The 17,182-nt window shown below is 42.8% G+C and overlaps 1 protein-coding gene and 1 pseudogene across 1 annotated transcript; both read right to left on the bottom strand.

Moving 5' to 3' along the window:
- Window positions 1–4,066: 4,066 nt before the first annotated feature.
- On the bottom strand, window positions 4,067–10,752 carry LOC115200790 (vacuolar-sorting protein SNF8-like; annotated as a pseudogene).
- A 545-nt stretch (window positions 10,753–11,297) lies between these two features.
- LOC115200834 (gastric inhibitory polypeptide) lies at window positions 11,298–12,482 on the bottom strand. Its single transcript, XM_029763957.1, has 5 exons — window positions 12,434–12,482; window positions 12,079–12,174; window positions 11,831–11,968; window positions 11,604–11,702; window positions 11,298–11,499 (listed from the first exon to the last, which is right to left on the bottom strand). Exons 2-5 carry the CDS (start codon window positions 12,162–12,164, stop codon window positions 11,490–11,492), a joined length of 333 nt encoding a protein of 110 aa, XP_029619817.1. The 5' UTR covers window positions 12,165–12,174; window positions 12,434–12,482; the 3' UTR covers window positions 11,298–11,489.
- Window positions 12,483–17,182: the final 4,700 nt, after the last annotated feature.

The following is a 17,182-nucleotide window of genomic DNA, read 5'->3' as shown; positions in this document are numbered from 1 at the left end:
CTTTTCTCCACAGAACAAAGAAACTGGATGCCACTTATAACCCCACACCCAAGCCTGGGGTTGACCAATCAGAAGTCCTTGCAGTACAACTGGGCCAATGGCCAAATAACAAGTATCCTGCTCCAGACTCAATGTACAGACTAAAGAAAACATGGCACACGTAGCTCTGAGTTCAGGACTGCCATTCCACAGATTCTAAAAAGCTGTTGAACTGAAAAACAACTATTTCCATTGACAATTCCCTATTGACCATTAGTACTCTCGTCCTCTCATCCTCTGCATTGTGCATTAATCTTCAAAATATTCTTATATGAGTGAAATAGACAAGGGGTCCCAAATGGTCAAGACCATCTATAGCATATGACAAACCTGTTTTCCATATCAGCCACTGCACATGCTTCTTCAACTATTTTGTTCAACATTTATTTTGAGGCTATATTTAGAGGCCTATGAGCTAGGGTCTCTTTTTAAAGGTGAGCCCTATACAGTTACAAAACACAAATGGGAGTTCAAATATTTGTCCGCAAGACACCAGTACCCAAAATTATAGCCTAAATTGCAATGCCTACAAGTTGAAGGCCTATTTTTTTATTTGGATAGGCCTAAATTAAACATTGTATTATTAAAGTGATAGGCTAAAAGAACTTTGGAGAATTTAGACTATTTTGAATACACATTGATTTCAATAAACAAATGGGTAAACTGTTCTATTCTCTTTGATTTAGTTCCTATAGCAACTCAGACAAATGACTGAATTGATGACCTACTGACTAACTGAACTGAAAGAAGGATTAATTAAATCTTCAAATATGTTGAAATGACAAGTTGCATGCATCATGCATGCTCTGCACTTTACTTGGCTAGTAGGCAAATAGGCCTACATTAGAGTATAATGACTATGACTGCATGCCTGTAGAATGGTATCTTCTGAGGCTGAGGGATGCTTTTCCGAAAGAGCATGGTGCTGCATAGAGATCACAAGCTCTTCAACTCGGCAGCAGTGTCGTGATGGAGGGAATAGCCTATACGGAGACTACCTAAGACCACTGCAACAGAGTTATTGTAAAGTGTGGGAATACGCTTACGCCAGACTTAGCCTACTTTTAACATCTCCCTTGTTCATTTCAAAGTCTATGTGTTAGTGACCCGATTCACATAAATCATGTCAAAATTATTTTTACATTCATATTAACCCCTCCTACAGAATATGCTTTGGCAAGATTTTGAGTGATAAAATAAATATCTAAATATTTCTATAAAAAAATAGAGTGGCAAAGACTCCAGTGGTCATACATAATTCATAGATTCACCAAACATCTATTATTATTATTCTATTTCATTATTCTTGGTAGATACAGTGTCTTGCGAAAGTATTCACCCCCCTTGGCATTTTTCCTATTTTGTTGCCTTACAACCTGGAATTAAAATGGATTTTTTTGGGGGGGGTTTGTAATCGTTTGATTTACACAACGTGCCTACAACTTTGAAGACGCAAAACATTTTTTATTGTGAAACAAACAAATAAGACAAAAAAAGAAAAAGAAAACTTGAGCGTGCATAACTATTCACCCCCCCCCCATGTCAATACTTTGTAGAGCCACCTTTTGCAGCAATTAAGGCTGCAAGTCTCTTGGGGTATGTCTCTATAAGCTTGGCACATCTAGCCACTGGGAATTTTGCCCATTCTTCAAGGGAAAACTGCTCCTTCAAATTGGATGGGTTCCGCTGGTGTACAGCAATCTTTAAGTCATACCACAGATTCTCAATTGGATTGAGGTCTGGACTTTGACTAGGCCATTCCAAGACATTAAAATGTTTCCCCTTAAACCAGTATGCTTAGGGTCATTGTCCTGCTGGAAGGTGAACCTCCGTCCCAGTCTCAAATCTCTGGAAGACAGAAACAGGTTTCCCTCAAGAATTTCCCTGTATTTAGCGCCATCCATCATTCCCTCAATTCTGACCAGTTTCCCAGTTCCTGCCGATGAAAAACATACCCACAGCTTGATGCTGCCAACACCATGCTTCACTGTGGGGATGTTGTTCTCGGGGTGATGAGAGGTGTTGGGTTTACACCAGACATAGCGTTTTCCTTGATGGCCAAAAAGCTACATTTTAGTCTCATCTAATCAGAGTGCCTTCTTCCATATGTTTGGGGAGTCTCCCACATGCCTTTTGGCAAACACCAAACGTGTTTGCTTATTTTCTTCTTTAAGCAATGGCTTTTTTTCTGGCCACTCTTCCTTAAAGCCCAGCTCTGTGAAGTGTACGGCTTAAAATGGTCCTATGGACAGATACTCCAATCTCCGCTGTGGAGCTTTGCAGCTCCTTCAGGGTTATCTTCGGTCTCTTTGTTGCCTCTCTGATTAATTCCCTCCTTGCCTGGTCCATGAGTTTTGGTGGGCGGCCCTCTCTTGGCAGGTTTGTTGTGATGCCATATTCTTTCCATTTTTTAATCATGGATTTAATGGTGCTCCGTGGGATGTTCAAAGTTTGGGATATTTTTTTTATAACCCAACCCTGATTTGTACTTCTCCACAACTTTGTCCCGGACCTGTTTGGGAAGCTCCTTGGTCTTCATGGTGCCGCCTGCTTGGTGGTGCCCCATGCTTAGTGGTGTTGCAGACTCTGGGGCCTTTCAGAACAGGTGTATATATAATTAGATCATGTGACAGATCATGTGACACTTAGATTGCACACAGGTGGACTTTAACTAATTATGTGACTTCTGAAGGTAATTGGTTGCACCAGATCTTATTTAGGGGCTTCATAGCAAAGGGGGTGAATACATATGCACACACCACTTTTCTTATTTTTTGAAACAAGTCATTTTTTTCATTTCACTTGACCAATTTGGACTATGTTGTTCATTAAATGAAATCCAAATAAAAATCTACTTAAATTACAGGTTGTAATGCAACAAAATAGGAAAAACACCAAGAAGGATGAATACTTTTGCAAGGCACTGTACTACTGGTTATGTGTCATTATTCCTGGTAGACACTACTGGTTATGTGTCATTATTCCTGGTAGACACTACTGGTTATGATTGCAGACAGACCCCAGAGAATGGGACGGTGCAATATTGAATTAGTCATATTTTGATAAGGTGCATGCAAAATCAAATCAAATTTTATTGGTCACATACACATGGTTAGCAGATGTTAATGCGAGTGTAGCGAAATGCTTGCTTCTAGTTCCGACCATGCAGTAATATCTAACAAGTAATTTCACAACAACTACCTTATACACACACACACACACACAAGTGTAAAGGAATGAATAAGAATATGTACATAAAAATATATATGGATGAGCGATGGCCGAACGGCATAGGCAAGATGCTGTAGATGGTATAGAGTACAGTATATACACATATGAGATGAATAGTGTAGGGTATGTAAACATTATATAAAGTGGCATTGTTAAAGTGACTAGTGATACATTTATTACATCCAATTTTGTATTATTAAAGTGGCTAGAGATTGAGTCAGAATGTTGGCAGCAGCCACTCAATGTTAGTGATGGCTGTTTAACAGGCCTTAGATAGAAGCTGTTTTTCAGTCTCTCGGTCCCAGTTTTGATGCATCTGTACTGACCTCGCCTTCGGGATGATAGCGGGGTGAACAGGCAGTGGCTTGGGTGGTTGTTGTCCTTGATGATCTTTTTGGCCTTCCTGTGACATCGGGTGGTGTAGGTGTCCTGGAGGGCAGGTAGTTTGCCCCCGGTGATGCGTTGTGCAGACCTCACTACCCTCTGGAGAGCCTAACGGTTGTGGGCAGAGCAGTTGCCGTACCAGGCGATGATACAGCCCGACAGGATACTCTCGATTGTGCATCTGTAAAAGTTTGTGAGTGTTTTTGGTGACAAGCCGAATTTCTTCAGCCTCCTGAGGTTGAAGAGGCGCTGTTGCGCCTTCTTCACCACGCTGTCTGTGTGGGTTGACCATTTCAGTTTGTCCGTGATGTGTACGCCAAGGAACTTAAAACTTTCCACCTTCTCCACTACTGTCTTGTCGATGTGAAGTCCATGATCATCTCCTTTGTTTTGTTGACGTTGAGTGTGAGGTTATTTTCCTGACACCACACCCCGAGGGCCCTCACCTCCTCCCTGTAGACCGTTGCATGGGGATGTCAATGCCACCCAGAGATATGTCCATGCTGTAGAGATACACCTAGCGGACTGAAACTTCACTGTTGTAGGCAAAGTACAGCTAGCGCTATCTAGACTTGCTCTGGCAAAAAAATCCATTACATTAGCTACCTAAATGTGAAGTAAACTCAACTGACGAGTAATAGAGAATGGAGACTTAACTTGAAACCATGTGTTATGCTTGTTCGGGTAGCACTCCTCACAGGCCGTTTGGTGTACGTCTTTGTTGTTGTTGGTGAGATAAAAACTGCAAAAACTCTGAACGCTCTTATTGTACGTCAGAATTGCCTCACAAGATTTGTTCAAGCCTAAAATGTTAGTCCGTGATCGTAACATGGTGTTTTTATGTTCACAGATTACATTTCACATTTACGCATGGCTTTTCTTACGGTCCTAACGATACGTACGTTCAACCTTTTGGCAGGTATCTGGCTCTATAGCTGGGGAGCTAAAACTAAATCAAGAACCATGGTTCTATGGTCCTTTGTCAGTCCTAATTAGTGTGTAGCTAACAATTTCCTTCTGTAAAATATCCTCCTCCCAGTGTTGTGTTCGAGACCACATAAACCAGAGCAAATCGAGACCGAGTCAAGACCAAGACCGGGAGGGCAGCGAGACCAAGTCAAGACCAGAAAAATGTGAGTCCAATTCAAGACCATGGTTGTAATTGTGTCAAATCGCCACCATAATAAGAGTTCAAAATGTGTTCATATTTCAGAAGTACATATGGATTCTTTAGAGAGTGGTGAAAAAAAATGCATGCCGAGGGCAAATAGACAAAGAAAAGGGATACCTAGTCAGTTGCATAACTGAATACATTCAACCTAAATGTGTCCTCCGCATTTAACCCAATCCCTCAGAGATGCAGAGGTCTGCTTTAATCGACGTCCATGTCATCAGCTCCCGTGGAACATCTGTTTTTGGGGGTTAACTGCCTTAGTCAAGAGCAGAACAGCAGATTCTGAACCAGCGACCTTTCGGTTACTGGCCCAACGCTCTTAACCACTAGGCTACCTGCCACTAACCCTGACAGATCTATAATAGATAATAGGATGAAATATGTTACAACTTCCCCAAGTCTCCCCTTACTGATTGTGTGAAATTTGGACACTCACTATGTCCCCCACTCTTCCCTACCACAAAATCAAGGAAATTCTGACAAAGTTTAATGATATTTTTCAACGATAGTAAAAGACAGTAACGTTACGTGCAAATAAGATATTCATGTGTCATGAAAGGAGTGTGGATATTTGGCCTGGCGAAGCAGTTAAGGGCTGACTGAATGGGAGCTGATAATTTGGAATTTTTCACTCCGCTGGTCTCTGCAAGAAATTACGAGTCCTCATTGTACGAGAGAGAGTCAAGACCGAGTAAAAATATATCCGACACAGAGACAAGACCAAGACACTAAATATGTGGACTCAAGACCAGACTCGAGTACTACAACACCACCGCCTCCTCCTCCTCCTAAACTTACCAGCACATGACAGACACACTCTCGCTCCCACTTGAGAGACTCTCTGATCTCACTCACTGAAACGTAGCCCTTCTTCTGATTAGGTAGCCACACGATACAGACTCAAGAGGTGAAATTAAGGATTACCTCAGCCAGCTGAAGTACCACAGTGTGGTCCATGTTGAGCTCTGCTGGCACTGACTGCACAAGGTAAGAGCTTCCAACAGGAATCATCCCAAAGCCGTTCCCCATGGCTTTCAGCTTCTTTATGGCCCGCACCAAGTCACCTCTGGAGTGGAGAATAGAGATACAATTTCAACTTCATAATGAAATTGCACAAAAGTGTATGAATAACTGTGTGCATTATTGTATTAAATATGATCATAAATGTTGACTTTCTGCATTTCTTAGGAGACACAATTGAATGTATCATTTCAAATATTTGTCTGATGGTACTCACTGGCTCACATCCTGAGCAAATTTCCCCCTTCCCTTCAACACTCTGTGATGGAGCTCATCCAGGGTAATAAGTCCTAAAACAGAGATAAAACAGAAATGAAAGGCACATTACAAATGCAGTGTTTTGCTATGACTTTCACTATGTTCCAAAAGAAGCCTCACCTCCATTTCTGTGTTTCAAGGCCAGGCATAACTTCAATGATCTGCACACCCAGCTCGTAATAGAAGTCACCCACACCAAGCATCTCTGACCAAAAGCCTTTGCCAGCTGTCAATGACACAGAAAACCCTCAACTGGTTGCGTATCAATTAATTGAATAAATACAACGCATAAACCTCATGGAGAATGCATAAAAAATTACTAAGGAACATTCAATACCCTTAACTAATGGGCTACTAGAGAAGAAAAAAAAACGACACAGTTGTGATCCTCACAGGCAAGTGGGTCGACTCCAATGGTGGCACACATCTCCTGGAACTGGACCCGGAACTGGGAACTCTTACGGATCTCTTGTTTGTGCTTGCTGGCAAATTCCTCAAGGTTAGATTTGAAGGTCTCCAGCTGTTTTGACATCTAAAAGACCATGATGGTTAGATCTTTCTACAATGGCAGCAAGTTCATTACCTACATGGATTAAATAGCATTCCAAAGTAGACACACTTGCACACCCACACGACTTATTGGGCTTACCTGAACAATTTGATCCTCAGCTAGAACTGTCCCCCTCTCTTTATACTTGACCTACAGAAAATAGAGTGTTTTGGCTAAGATGTTTGTATTTCTTGCTGCTAATGAAAATGACTGCAATGCCATGACTTGATTATTTACATTTTGTAGATGGGCACATTCATCTATAGACAACATGACGGCAAACAAATTCCCTCTCCTATGCATCTTGTTGGTGTCAAAAAAAGGACTAACGTTAGCTAGCAAAAAGATGACACTACTACCGTTATGCTAGCTAGCTAGTTTCCAGTTGAACGGTCAAAGTAACATGCTAGTTCGCAAAATGCTTTTTTGGCTATTGCAGCCATGTGATGAGTGTCGGCATTCCGTACCTATTCAATAATACTTTCCATGCACACGTCTCTGAAGTCGACTAATACCGCACTCTTTGTGACATTTGAGAGCTAACTGACTATACGCTTCTTTACCTGGAAGTTAACATCTTCTTTGGGATTGCGTTTGCAGATCGCAACTTTCAAGGTGCATACACCGCCACCTACTGTACTGGAGTGTGAGGGAAGTCACGGTCGAACTACATTAAATTCTCTTAATTAGTCCTGTTCCTCTAAGAAGGAGAAATAGAGCCCTAGACACCACTTCCCTCCCCCGAAATACACCACCCAAACCCCAACCCTTTCACACAATCTCCCCCCGTCTATGTCATACAATTCCAAAATATCAACACATGCTCCACCGTTTCCTCCACTAAGCACTCATCGCGCAGACCTGTTTCATGTCTCCCTATCATCCACAACGTGGCATTCAAACCTGTGTGCCCAAACCGTAGTCTACTCCACCCAACTTCCTCTCTCCCACATCCCATACTCCCCACCTCTTCCTTTACTGACCGATGCATGCTATAAAATTGCCTCCCCTTACTACTAGCATCCCACTCCCTTTGCCTAAGATTGAGCCCTTTAGCCCAGAACAAGGGCTTGACTTCCCTGCGACCCAGCGGGACCTGAATATCTACCCCCTCTTGCCTCACAGTACACTTAGCAACCACATCAGCCTTCTCATTATCCTCCACACCCACATGGGCGGAAACCCAACAAAAGGTTATCACCACTCCCATCCTCTCCAATCCCATTAACAGCACTATCATCTCCACAAACAAGTCTCCTCTATCCGACCTGCCCATCTTCACACTACTCAACACTGCAGCCCAATCAGAGCAGATCATCACTCAGTGGTTTCACCTCCTCCACCCATCTCAAACCTATAATCATGGCCATCAACTCTGCCGCATACATTGACACAATCAGTTAACCACTTACATACTCTAACATTGAAATATGGGATATACATCGCAGCCCCCACCCTTCCACTGACTGGATCCTTTGAACCGTCCGTTTATATCATTAAATACAAATAAAACGAATTATCTATACATCTCTCCACACACCATCTCAAGTCTTCACCCCATTCTCTCCTGCCCTCAATCATGTCCACATCTTCACTTGGTTTTGGAAACAGCCGAGCAGGAACATTCCCCAATGCAATTGCCAGCCCTTGCTCTCCCTCCCCCAGTCAATATTCTACTACCTTCTGCCCGATTGTCCCCCCGTACGCCCTCTGCTTATCCCCTCCTCGCTCCCAGCATTCCCAGGTTGCCGTGACCGCAGGATGTCCTTCTGAACTCCCTTTCAACCTCGTCCAGTATGCTAATGATGTTTGTCCCGTCTTATCCTCAGTGGCAGTTCCCCACCATCCACCTGCGAAGCCTCAACAGATGTCGTCCTGAAGGCACCCACACACAATTTCAGGGCCCTTGACTGTAGTACTGTTTTGGCTGCCGATCCATATACAAAGCACCCATGACCCAAACATGACATGATCAATGCCTGGTACATATACAACAGTGTTTGTCTATCCAACCCCCCAACCATAACCTGCCATTGCTCTCATGCGGTTCAGCACCTTCCTACACTTAATTCGAATATACTCAACATGTCTCTTTCCTACGTACGCCTCTTATCAAACCACTTACCTAAATACTTAAATCCAGACACCCTACCTATATCCTGACCCTACATTTGCAGCCTAACATATTTAACCTTCTCCCTGGAAAACACCATAAAGCAGGACTTGGCCACACACATCCTAAACCCCCATGTTAGAGACCAATCGTCCACAACTCCCACAGTATCTTGCATCTTCCCCATCACATATTTCACATTCCCACCTCTCTTCCATACAGCACCATCATCAGCATACAATGCCACACCCATTCCCTGTCCCACCTCCTTAAATACGTAATATATCATCAAGGTGAACAACACAGGAGTAACGGCACTTCGCTGAGCAGTACCACTGTCCACTTCAAACCACATTGACAATTCTGACCCCACCCTGACCCGTATGACTCTATCGAACAAGTCCATGATCCAGTTATACAGACGTCCCCCAATGCACTCAACTTGATCAACAACCCTTCCCTCCACATGGTATCGTAAGCTGTCTCAATGTCAAAATACACAACACTCCTCTTTTATTGTCAGGGCCTTGGCTATCTCTGTACTAACTGTCACCAGGGCATCCATGGCTTCTTCTTCTTCTTCTTTGGGATTTAGTTGGTGGATAACATCCAACTTTTAGGTGGATACACCGCTACCTACTGTACTGGTGTGTGAGGTCGTTCACGGCCTACCTACATAAAATTATCGATAAGGTAATACAAAATTGGGAAAAAGGAAAATAAAAATTGCCCTGCCAACTATTAGCCCTTTCTAAAAATATATATATATTAAAAAAACACCACCCCATTCCACCATTTAACCCTATCCAATCCTACTCCTGACCAATGGCTCTTGGAGGACAGAACACTACCACGCAACACCCACTGCAACTGTTCTGCAGTAAATCCTCCCAATCCCAAGTACTTCTCAGCCGCTGCCACCACAACCTCTATTTTCTATGATATCCAATCAATTTTTGCAGCACAACTGACAACCATGGCTATGAATGCTAAAAAGCCCACCTTACTGAAGCACATATTCTTCCCATCACGCTCTCTTGGTTTCTGCCTACTCACAGGAATCCTCTCAGTATCCCTCACCCTGTAACCATCATCCTCTACCACTCTCTTCACTGCTTCGGCATATGATACTTTCTGTACTACTCTAACCCTGACAACCTCAACCTTCCTTTCTTTCACCGGACAGTCCCCCCCAGTTTATCATTGGAATGTGATACTAAACACCGTATAAGTGTGCTTTAGGACCATGCAGACACCACCGAGGGGTCGGGTAGGCTGTTTGGAGTGTTTATCCGACTGGAACCCCCCTCCTACACACTGCTACAACATGCCCATAAAGTCTTTTCAGAACAAAAGCTCTCACGGGATAACTTACACTTCCTAACTTGACCTTGTCGGGCAAAGACTACATCAAAACTCAGCAGGACAGAAAATGTCTTCTCCGTTTCCCCCACGCTCTCCACCGCAACCAACGGCGGGCGTCACAGACACCGGGAATCTTGAATTTCAACTGATCCTCAACACTTAACGCCACCCCGCTATCACTCTTTCAACGGCTCCCTGCTCCGGAGAGCAAAGTAAGTCACATTTCTTGTCCCTAATCGCGTGATCCGGAGTGCCCGCTCTCTTTGGACTGAAGAAACACAACAAATCATCGCTATTCCACTCAAGAGTTATTCTCACCAACTCTACAATCCCCAACCTCTTCTCCACCCAACTTGATACCACATATGGATCAGCTAAAACGCAAGGATCCATTCTCCACAAATCTCACTCCCACTGGGCCAAAATCATCGTTTTCATCCTCGGGATGAGGCCCGAGCTCTGCGCATATACTACATCCATACTCTTGATAGGTTCCATCTCTGATCTACTATAGCAATTATCCCCATTTTTCCACTTGGCGCCAACCTTCCTCACCACACCGGTTATCTCTCCACACTGAGCTCCTTCCCGGCGGTCATCACTGCACCTGCCACCACAATTAATTCACCCTCACTCTCTTCACGTTCACTTTCCTTCACCAGATCTTCCAGAAGGCTTGTGCAATCCCCCACTCCATATTTATTCATAATATGTTCCACTTTCTTCCATCTTCTTTCGTCCTACCTCCATTCATTTGCCCGCGTCATTCATTTGCCCGCATCTTCTCTTCCAACCGAAAAGGTGCGCTCTGCCCGTTGAGAGACATAGCCATTCATCTAGAGTTGAATACTGTCACTTACTGTCACTTACTGACACCCTGGTTGGACAAAAATTATTATAATAAAGCCAAGTAGCAAACTCTGTTCTAGTTGTTGCCTAGTTAGTTGTCTATGAAGCCTCTTCTTCTCAAGATATGCAAAGGACCATGTTATTCTTTCAATATGACCAGTAGGACCCTTTTTTTAAGATATGACATTTGTGAAAATGTTTGACATTTGTGAAAATATTACTGTGTTCGATTTTTGGGCCATTTGATTTGTTACTTTTGTGAAATGTTTCTCATGCTAAATGCTAGATGAAATTACTACCCAGTGAGACCAATCTTTGTTTAATAGTTCAATAATTTAATTTCCCCTTAGCAATTATTTATGAAAAAGGTAAGACATTCTGGATTCATAACAAAATAGAAAGCATACATTTTTCTCTAAATTGTCATAATGTTGTGGTTGACTTCAGGTTTCTCTTTGCATAATTCTCTCGCCTATGTTGGTAATTTGCTGATATTCTTTAAAACATCACTGGGTCCTGTAGTGAGGAAACAAATTGGAAAATCTTATAATAAGATGACACAATAAATCATTCATATTGAAGTTCATATTGAAGTTAATATCTTCACAGAATGAACTCACATGGATCTGTGTCCCTTGCTGCGGATGCACAGTGCAAGCTTTTTCAGGAGATTGTTGTACAAACGAGCCACTGGATCTTCCTCCGGAGTGACATTAGACCTGTGACAGTTTTTGATTCTATTATAGTTGTTGTTAGTGACTGAATTTGCTCTCAGTTTCTACAATATATCAAGTTCTGAACTGTAGCAATTATAGTCATTTCAAACTCTATGGTCAATTTTACTTACATGCTCTTTTTCTCCTTCTGGTTGAGCAGGAAGTTGACAAAATTCTTCTGAACCATGGAGTCCATGATTTTGCTCATGTCACTGGCAATGGTTGACTCAGCATATCTTCTACCCAAACCCTGTCCATTTTCTGTGAGACTGACAACCAGACATAAACACAAACATGAGAGAGGAATGGAGATATTAGATCATGCAGGGGACACCACATCAACATCAAATGGGCAGACATCTCAAATGTAGGATCTTACCTGTTCTCTCCAGACTGGTCCGAGGCCTCAGCATGCAGCATTCCAGCCACGCAGAGGAGCACCAGTACAAACAATGCTACCTTCATGGTGACAAAACTAAACAAGGTAGAGGAAAGAATAGAAGAGAGAGGCATAGAAAGTCAGGAAGAGAAAAAAAAACGCATCTGGAATTGAGGAAAATGTGTTACACTTACAATGCAGAATATATATTTTTTGTTTGTGATTCATTTCTAAATAACTGCTATTTATTAAGGTAAACATATATTACACATACAGTAAGCTAGAAACAAGCATTTATGTATAAAGTAGAAATTGATAGTTTGAGCAGGAGGAAAAGTTTTGAAAAGTATCTTACCTTGAGAATGGAGATTCTTCACTGAGAAATGCAAGCTTTTTGTGAGTTGCTACAAGACATTTGTCCTTTTATACAGTTTCTCAGAGGTGATTTGTGTCGTGACCAGAATAACACCTAGGTTCCACTACATTAGGGCAATTAATGACAATAACATACACATACTTCCGATAAGCAAGCTTTCTAATAAATTCAGAACTATAAAAGTCGGTTTTTCTCTGCTGAGTAAAATAATAGGGTGGTTAAAATTGCTCTCTAGATGAGCGGTAACTACCCTTAATATGACCAGTGTAAACCTTACTGGGCTATTAGGCTAATCTGAATGGGGCTAGATGGGAAACAATTGAGAAGTGAACAACTTAATGCTCAAAATAGAAGATATGGAAGTTAAGTAAAAGGTTAATGTTTTCAGTGATGTAACACATTTTGAGTTGCATGCAACTATATTTAAATCTAAAATGGTCCTTGAGATGGAAAAACATGATTTGTCTTAAATATAACAGATGGTGTTGTAATGGTTTTAATATGCTATCAATCAATGAAATGTATTTATAAAGCCCTTCTTACATCAGCAGATGTCACAAAGTGTTATACAGAAACCCAGCCTAAAACCCCCAAACATGTAGAAGCACGGTGGCTAGGAAAAACTCCCTAGAAAGGCAGGAACCTAGGAAGAAAAGTAGAGAAGAACCAGGCTCTGAGGGGTGGCCAGTCCTCTTCTGGCTGTGCTGGGTGGAGATTATAAGAGTACATGGCCATTAAGGCCAGATTGTTCTTCAATATGTTTGAAAGTTCATAGATGACCAGCAGGGTCAAATAATAATCACAGTGGTTGTAGAGGGTGCAACAGGTCAGTACCTCAGGAGTAAATGTCAGTTGGCTTTCACAGCCAAGCATTCAGGTCGAGACAGCAGGTGTGGCAGAGAGAGCGAGAGAGAGTCAAAAACAGCAGGTCTGGGACAAGGTAGCAGGTCCGGTGAACAGGTCAGAATTCCATAGCCGCAGGGAGAACAGTTGAAACTGGAGCAGCAGCACAACCAGGTGGACTGGGGACAGCCAGGAGTCATCAGGCCATATAGTCCTGAGGCATGGTCCTAGGGCTCAGGTCCTAAGGCAAGGGAGGAAAAGAGGGAGAGAGAGAGAATTAGAGGGAGCATACTTAAATTCCCACAGGACACCAAATAAGACAGGAAAATTACACCAGATATAACAGACTGACCCTAGTCCCCCAACACATAGACTATTGCAGCATAGATACTGGAGGCTGAGACGGGGTCGGGTCGGTGGACACTGTGGCCCCTTCCAACGATACCCCCGGACAGGGACAACCAGGCAGGATATAACCACACCCACTTTGCCAAAGCACAGACCCCACACAGGATATCAACAGACCACCAACTTACTACTCTGAGACAAGGCTGAATATATCCCACGAATATCTCCTCCACAGCACAAGCACGAGGGGGTGCAAAACCGGACAGGAAGATCACGTCAGTTACTCAACCCACTCAAGGCATGGAAGAGCACCAGTAAGCCAGTGACTCAGCCCCCGTAATAGAAGAGATGAGTCTTCAGTAAAGACTTAATGGTCGAGACCGAGTCTGCGTCTCTCACGTGGATAGGCAGACCATTCCATAAAAATTAAGTTCTATAGGAGAAAGCCCTGCCTCCAGCTGTTTGCTTAGACATTTTAGGGACAATAAGGAGGCCTGCGTCTTGTGACCATAGCGTACGTGTAGGTATGTACAGCAGGACCAAATCGGAGAGATAGGTAGGAGCAAGCCCATGTAATGCTTTGTAGGTCAGCAGTAAAACCTTGAAATCAGCCCTAGCCTTAACAGGAAGCCAGTGTAGAGAGGCTAGCACTAATATGATCAAATTATGGGGTTCTAGTCAAGATTCTAGCAGCCGTGTTTAGCTCTAACTGAAGTTTATTTAGTGCTTTATCCGGGTATCCGGAGAGTAGAGCACTGCAGTAGTCTAATCTAGAAGTGACAAAAGCATGGATTAGCTTTTCTGCATAATTTTTTGACAAAACGTTTCAGATTTTTTTCAATGTTACGAAGATGGAAAAAAGCTGTCTTGGAAATATTATTGATATGTTTGTCAAAAGAGAGATCAGGGTCCAGAGTAACGCTGAGGTCCTTCACAGTTTTATTTGAGACAACTGTACAACCATCAAGATGAACTGTGTTTCCAATCTCTCCTAAAGAATGTGGTGATCAATGGTGTCAAAAGCAGCAGTAAGGTGTACGAGCACGAGGACAGATGCAGACCCTTGGTCTGACGCCATTAAAAGGTAATTTACCACTTTCACAAGTGCAGTCTCAGTGCTATGATGGGGTCTAAAAGCAGACTGAAGCGTTTCGTATACATTATTTGTCTTCGGGAAGGCAGTGAGTTGCTGCGCAACAGCTTTTTCAAACATTTTGCTGAGGAATGGGAGATTCGATATAGGCCGATAATTAGCTTTTTCAAGAGACTTTATTACTGCCACTTTTAGTGAGTTCGGTAGACATCCGGAGGATAGGGAGCCATGTATTATGTTCAACATTGCAGGGGCAAGCATAGGAAGTAGCTCTTTCAGTAGTTTAGTTAGGATTGGGTCCAGTATGCAGCTTGAAGGTTTATAGAGGCCATGACCAGGATAAAAAAAACTTGAGTGGCTCCATTGATCCTAGGTCCTGGCAATCCTGTGCAGACTCAGGACAACTGAGCTTTGGATCTTTTTGTCAAAGACAACTGCGCTTTGGATCTTTTTGTCACTGATGAAATGAAAGCCATCCTCTCTTGGGGAATGCTGCTTTTTAGTTAGCTTTGCGACAGTATCAAAAATACATTTAGGATTTTTCTTATTCTCCTCAATTAGGTTGGAAAAATGGATGATCGAGCAGCAGTGAGGGCTCTTCGATATTGCACGGTACTGTCTTTCCAAGCTAGTCAGAAGACTTCCAGTTTGTTAGAGCGCCATTTGCATTCCAATTTTCTGGAAGCTTGCTTCAGGGCTCGGGTATTTTGTGTATACCATGGAGCTAATTTCTTGTGACAAATATTTTTCATTTTTAGGAGTGCGACTGCATCTAGGGTATTACTCAAGGTTAAATGCAGATCCTAAGTTAGGTGGTTAACCGATTTTTGTACTCTGATGTCTTTGGGTAGGTGGAGGGAGTTTGGAAGGGCATCTAGGAATCTTTTTGTTGTCCAAGAATTTATAGCACAGCTATTGATGATCCTTGGTTGTGGTCTGAGCAGATTATTTGTTGCGATTGCAAATGTTATAAGATGGTGGTCTGATAGTCCAGGATTATGAGGATTTTTTTTTTAATCCACAATATTTTTTCCAGGGGACAAAGCTTGATCCAGGGTATGACTGTGACAATGAGTAGGTCCGGAGACATGTTGGACATAACCCACTTAGTTGATGATAGCTCCGAAAGCCTTTTGGTGTGGGTCTGTGGACTTTCCCATGTGAATATTATCTGCCATAACTACAAGGTCTGATAGGAATTCAGGGAACTCAGTGAGGAATGCTGTATGTGGCCCAGGAGGCCTGTAAACAGTAGCTATAAACAGTGATTGAGTAGGCTGCATAGATTTCATGACTAAACACAGTCATTTATTTTTTGGTAAATTTAAATTTGCTGTCGTAAATGTTAGCAACACCTCCACCTTTGCAGGATGCGCAGGGGATATGGTCACCAGTGTAACCAGGAGGAGAGGCCTCATTTAACACAGTAAATTCATCAGGGTTGTTTCAGTCAGGCCAATCACATCAAGATTATGATCAGTGATTAGTTCATTGACTATGACTGCCTTGGAAGTGAGGGATCTAACATTAAGTAGCCCTATTTTGAGATGTGAGATATCACAATCTCTTTCAATAATGACAGGAATGGATGAGGTCTTTATTCCAGTGAGATTGTCAAGGCGAACACCGCCATATTTAGTTTTTCCTAACCTAGATCGAGGCACAGACACGATCTCAATGGGGAAAGCTGAGCTGACTACACTGACTGTGCTAGTGGCAGACTCCACTAAGCTAGCAGGCTGGCAAACAGCCTGCTGCCTGGCCTGCACCCTATCTCATTGTGGAGCTAGAGGATTTAGAGCCCTGTGTATGTTGATAGATAAGATGAGAGCACCCCTCCAGCTAGAATGGAGTCTGTCACTCCTCAGCAGACCAGGCTTTGTCCTGTTTGTGAGTGAGTCCCTGAAAGAGGGCCAATTATCTACACATTCTATCTTTTGGGTGGGGCAGAAAACAGTTTTCAACCAGCGATTGAGTTGTGAGACTTTGCTGTAGAGCTCATCACTCCCCCTAACTGGGAGGGGGCCAGAGACAATTACTCAATGCCGACACATCTTTCTAGCTAATTTACACACTGAAGCTATGTTGCGCTTGGTGACCTCTGGTTGTTTCATCCTAACATCGTTGGTGCCGACGTGGATAACAATATCCCTATACTCTCTATGCTCGCCAGTTTTAGCCTTAGCCAGCACCCTCTTCAGATGAGCCTTTACGTCGGTAGCCCTGCCCCCTGGTAAACAGTGTATGGTCGCTGGATGATTATTTTTAAGTCTAATATTGTTGCTAAAGGTGTGACAAGGTTAAGCCCACCTGTGTCTCACAATATGCATCACAGAGAATGCAAAAAATACGAAACATTCCCCATTCATCTCTACCTTGCACGCTGAATATCATTTCAAATAGGTTTTATTGTGAAGCATAAACATACATGTATACAATTGCAT

The sequence above is a fragment of the Salmo trutta genome, chromosome 10, assembly GCF_901001165.1.
Source record: "Salmo trutta chromosome 10, fSalTru1.1, whole genome shotgun sequence".
Taxonomy (NCBI): domain Eukaryota; kingdom Metazoa; phylum Chordata; class Actinopteri; order Salmoniformes; family Salmonidae; genus Salmo; species Salmo trutta.
This window is presented reverse-complemented; position numbering and strand designations above follow the sequence as displayed.